General features: G+C 35.8%; 1 protein-coding gene across 1 annotated transcript in view; it reads left to right on the forward strand.

Annotated features, from left to right (window-relative positions):
* The window catches only part of VAV3 (vav guanine nucleotide exchange factor 3), a 539,901-nt gene that overhangs the window by 510,025 nt on the left and 25,067 nt on the right, over window positions 1-4,809 (forward strand). The window contains exon 24 of the mRNA XM_042782103.1: window positions 2,231-2,360. Coding sequence (XP_042638037.1) covers window positions 2,231-2,360 — 130 coding nt within the window. The remainder of the gene's footprint in view (window positions 1-2,230; window positions 2,361-4,809) is intronic.

Genomic DNA, 4,809 nt, shown 5'->3' on the forward strand with positions numbered 1-4,809 from the left:
ACCAGAAGGCTGGCGGTTCAAACCCACCAGCCACTCCTCAGAAGGAAGGTTGGGCAATCTACTTCCGTAGTGATACCACCTCAGAAACCCAAGGAGGAGTCACTGTGAGTTGGGTCCGACTTGATGGCACATAACAATCCATACTACAGACTGTATTCTTCAATCTTCATCAGTAAGTGCTTCAAGTCATCCTCACTTTCAGCAAGCAAAGTTGTGTCATCTTCCTTTTACCACTTCAGAAACCCAATGTGGGTTGCTATGAGTCAGAATCGACTCAATGGCAGTGGGTTTATTTGCTAGGAGTATGATGTAGTAAGAGCAGAAAGTGTGGAGACAAACACCAGCTATAATACTTTGCTTAAGTTGTTTAACCTCATGAGACGTGAACATTAATGAGGATAGGGTCTATCTTACAAATTTCTTGTGTGAACATTATATAAGGTAACTGTGTAAAGGCCCTGATGCATGGAATAATGGTAGCTTTGAGAATTATTCACATGTACCAGCCACTTACAGGTCACTTTATATATTTTGTATTGCAGGCTGTGAAATAGTTTGTTATCTACCTTTTACGATGGTGGGACTTGAAAAATCCTTATTAGTTTACCCAGTCCTCCAACCAAACCATGCTACTTTCAGTTTATGGACAAGGTCTTCACTTTATCACACTTTGGTCTGTTCTTATCCTGGCTGCTCTACCTAAAACAACCCTCACCCCCCTTCTTGGTTCATCTTCAATTTAAGCCATACTACATCCTTCATGAAACCTTCCCTCATCCTCCCCGTCAAGCTTGCAAAAGATATTGTTCTCTCCTGACTTTGAACTCCCATGACCCCTCACTTCCTACAATGGTGAGAACTCCTAGAGGGCAGGAACCTTATCTTCATAATCTTTATGACACTTGAGACTCCTAGCACAATACATTCCACAGTTGCTCTGACTTTGGTTCATCAATTATAAATAAATCATTGATAGTTTTGTTCTTCTTTGGGGTGATTTTTTGCCCTGATTGATTTAGTTTGGGAACTTTTAACATAAGCACTGAATGGCGATATTGAGCTGATTGGCAATGTGATTTTTAGAGGGAATGAGTTGTTTTTACAATGTTTGTTTTAAAGAATAGTTGTTGTAATAGAAGCACCAAATAGTTAAAAGTGATTTTGCTTTCAGTTTCATATCAGATATTTCTGTGAAACTATATATCCACAGAGGAGCTCTGGTCGCGTAGTGCCTAAGGCACTTGACTGCTAACCAGAAGACTGGCGGTTCAAACCCACCAGCCACTCCTCGGAAGGAAGGTTGGGCAATCTATTTCCATAGAGATACTGCCTTGGAAACTCAAGGAGGAGGGGTCACGATGAGTCGGATCCAACTCAACAGCACATAACAACAACAACAACAACCATGTATATCCACAGAATTCCTCCAATGATAAGATGCATTTTTTTCACTTATGAATTAATTCTTACTCAATTTCTGTTTTAAATAGAGAGATTTAGATTTCTGTAGAATCTACAAAACCAGCATCTCAAAAGAGATTTCCTGAAATTTTAGTTTGAAAGATGGTGGGTGCTTATTTTATTAGGCTTGGATGTACTAGAGACAAATTATTTATAAAAGAAAATGGGAAAGGACTACCTTATTGACTTCTGTGAACATTAGATGATATAAAGAGTTTTGGATCAGGCACTAATACGTCATCATAAATCAGAAATGATAACAAGTAGCATTTATGGTTTGTCAATTTTACTTTACCTTAGTAAAGTGCATTTAGGAGCATTTGTTTTTCCACCATTTTGAAAGAAAATGCAGAAAACAAGAAATTGCTGTATATTCAGCAAACAGCTGTTCCTTTTGTTAGTGTTTAGAAAGGCAAATGTGTCGTAAATAAGAACAATAATTACTACTTTGAAAGTGAGATTTAGTATGGTTTCTTTTCATCTACCATATGTGATTGAAGACTAACAGGATGTTTTTTATCCATGAATAATAATAGGTGGTAACTCACATTATAAGTGGACTAAGTAACAAGGGCAGTTGGTAGGAAGGTGTCTTGTATATCCAGAGAGCAGGAAAAAATTATCATTGATGTACTCTTCCATATATTTTTGAGAACTTAGCATTAAATAGATGATTCATATAGTACATACAATTATGTGGTATGGAGTTCATGTGTTTCAGAACAAAAATATCCTTATCAAAAATAATCATTTCTCCTTTTCCCTAAAGGAACTTGTGGAGTACTACAAGCATCATTCTCTTAAAGAAGGATTCAGAACCTTAGATACAACTCTACAATTCCCATACAAGGAGCTAGAACATTCAGCTGGTCAGAGGGGTAATAGAGCAGGCAACAACTGTGAGTATTTTAATTTAAAATACAATTTGTTATCACTTAAAGATTGGAGGCACAATAACATTGAATATCTTCATTCCAAATTTTGAAATATTCCCAATTAATATGGTAATGTATTTAGGGAAGCCTTTTTTTTTTTTTTTTCTGGAGCTAAGCAGAATCAGATGGACCAACAGGTTTATGAACATATCTAGTTATGATTCTTTGTGCCAAATTAAAAATCATGTTTGTGCTCATAAATCTATCAGAAATGTGAAGGGTATGTTAATTTGCAAGCTTTGTACTTTTCACTGACTTTTATATTGGCCAAACTCTTTCTGACTTACACATACCATTTGTGGTCATTATGCTGTCTAAGCATGGCTTGTGTACAGCTCTCCAATCTAGCTTAGTGCCCAGGTCTACTTATGATGCTATTTCAATGATTACGTTAGGAATTTTGAAATGACAGAAAGCATATTTTCTCTGTTGTCAGTAAGTTATGAGCCATTTCAAACTTTATACATTAGCCACTTTCTCTCTGAATGAGCACTGTATCACAACTAATCACAAAAGATTAGCATGCATACAAACATATATCATAATTTGAATATGAGTGTTCAAGTCAAAAACTTTTCTCTCATCACCATTTAATGTCACGTAATTCTCCTGGCAGTATAAGCAGCAGATAAAGGGAACATTGTGATAGAAAAGGCTGTGAAGGAAATGTGATTTCATTCCCTTATTTGATTGATATCTCTTTTTATTTAAAAAAAAGGGGGGGGGAGATCAAGACAATTCCATTATTCTTAACATCTTTAACTTTTAAAAAAATTTGAAGTATTTTGAAAAAAAAATTGGAATATTTAGACATATTAAAAAAAAGGAGTTTATCTCAGTATAATACAACTTTAACTTTTTTTCTCTAAAAGCAGAAACTTAAAGGGGAACAGGTAATACTCAAGGTTCTAGCAACATCAGTAAAATTTCATACACTTACAATATAAGTAAATAAACAAGTAATTTGTCACACCATCTGACAAGTCTTCTTTTGAGTTTGAATAACCTAATAGCTGTTTAGGAGCCCTGGTGCACAGTGGTTAGACACTCGGCTGCTAACCAAAAGATAGGCAGTTCAAACCCACCAGCTACTGTGCCAGAGAAAGATGTGGCGATCTGCTTCCATGAAGATTTACAGCCTTGGGAACTTTCTGGGCAGTTCTATTCTGTCCTAAAACTCAAAAACCAAACTCACTACTGTCAAGTGACCTCTCCTCAGGTTTCTGAGGCGGTATCATTGCAGAAGTAAATTGCCTAATCTTCCTTCCCAGGAGTAGCTGATAGGTTTGAACCACCAGCCTTCTGGTTAATAGTCAAATGCCTTAGGCACTACACCAAATTCCATCTTACAGGGTCACAATGAAATAGAATCAACTTGATAGCAGTGGGTTTTTAGTTGGAATAGCTGTTATCCTTACAGGAATTAATGATTAATGCCTAAACCTGTGCACTGAAAGTAGTAAGAGCACACTTTATGTTGAAAGTTTAAATTTATATTTCTGTTTTAGCCTAATATCATCCAACCCCCTAAAGTTCTTATATAGGCCATAATTTTTGCTCTTTCAAAAATAGAAATTTTCAAAACAAAAAAATTGTCTACAAATTTTGTAAAAGTCTACCAAAGTTACAACTTTTTCATTGCATGTAATACATAATTTTCAACTGCTTTTTCTTTGCTGTCTTACCAGCAGGACATAATAAAACTTGCCAGTCAAGTCAGGTATACCAAATACTCTGAGCTGTTCACTTAATTCTTGAAAACCAAAGTAGTATTTGGGAAGGGAAGGAGGGAGCAGCAACGAGGGCAGATGTGCCATATTAGGTGGGACCCTGATTAGCCTTCACGTTTCACTACATGGTTGACTCCCAGACACTTTCTCTCAGTGCCTGACATATGTAGGTACTCAAAGAATGTTGTCAAGTGAATGAAGTTGCAGAACTGAAAATGTTGCCTCTAGTGTTTAATGAAGTATTTAATGCTCAGAGTCATCTGGACATTAGGACAGAAATTACAAGCCTTTCTTTTTTCTAAGCATAGCCAGTGGAATTATTTTGAACATCTGTACTATCTGCAGGAATTTTTTTTTTAAGATATAATGATCTTATCAGTTCAAACATCCTACCTAATCTTTTTAAGAGACTGGCAACTTAAGTCATGTCAAAAAAAGAAAAAGCTCTGGTAATTGAGAAGGAAAAGTGAATCATTCATTCAAAATTTAATATTTGTTTTAGTCTAGGTTTTTTGTTTGTTTTTTCTCGTTACTTACCCACTTATTCAACAAAGATATTAAATACCTGACATGAGGCAAATAAGATGCTTTTGTAGGTATTAGGATACCTACTTTCATTGTTAAAAAGACAAAGTTCCTCCCCTTATGGAACATGAGTTCCTGGGTAGTGCAGACATTTAATG

This window comes from Orycteropus afer, unplaced genomic scaffold (genome assembly GCF_000298275.1).
Source record: "Orycteropus afer afer isolate SDZICR_OR568_19922 unplaced genomic scaffold, OryAfe1.0 scaffold00010, whole genome shotgun sequence".
Classification (NCBI taxonomy): Eukaryota; Metazoa; Chordata; class Mammalia; order Tubulidentata; family Orycteropodidae; genus Orycteropus; species Orycteropus afer.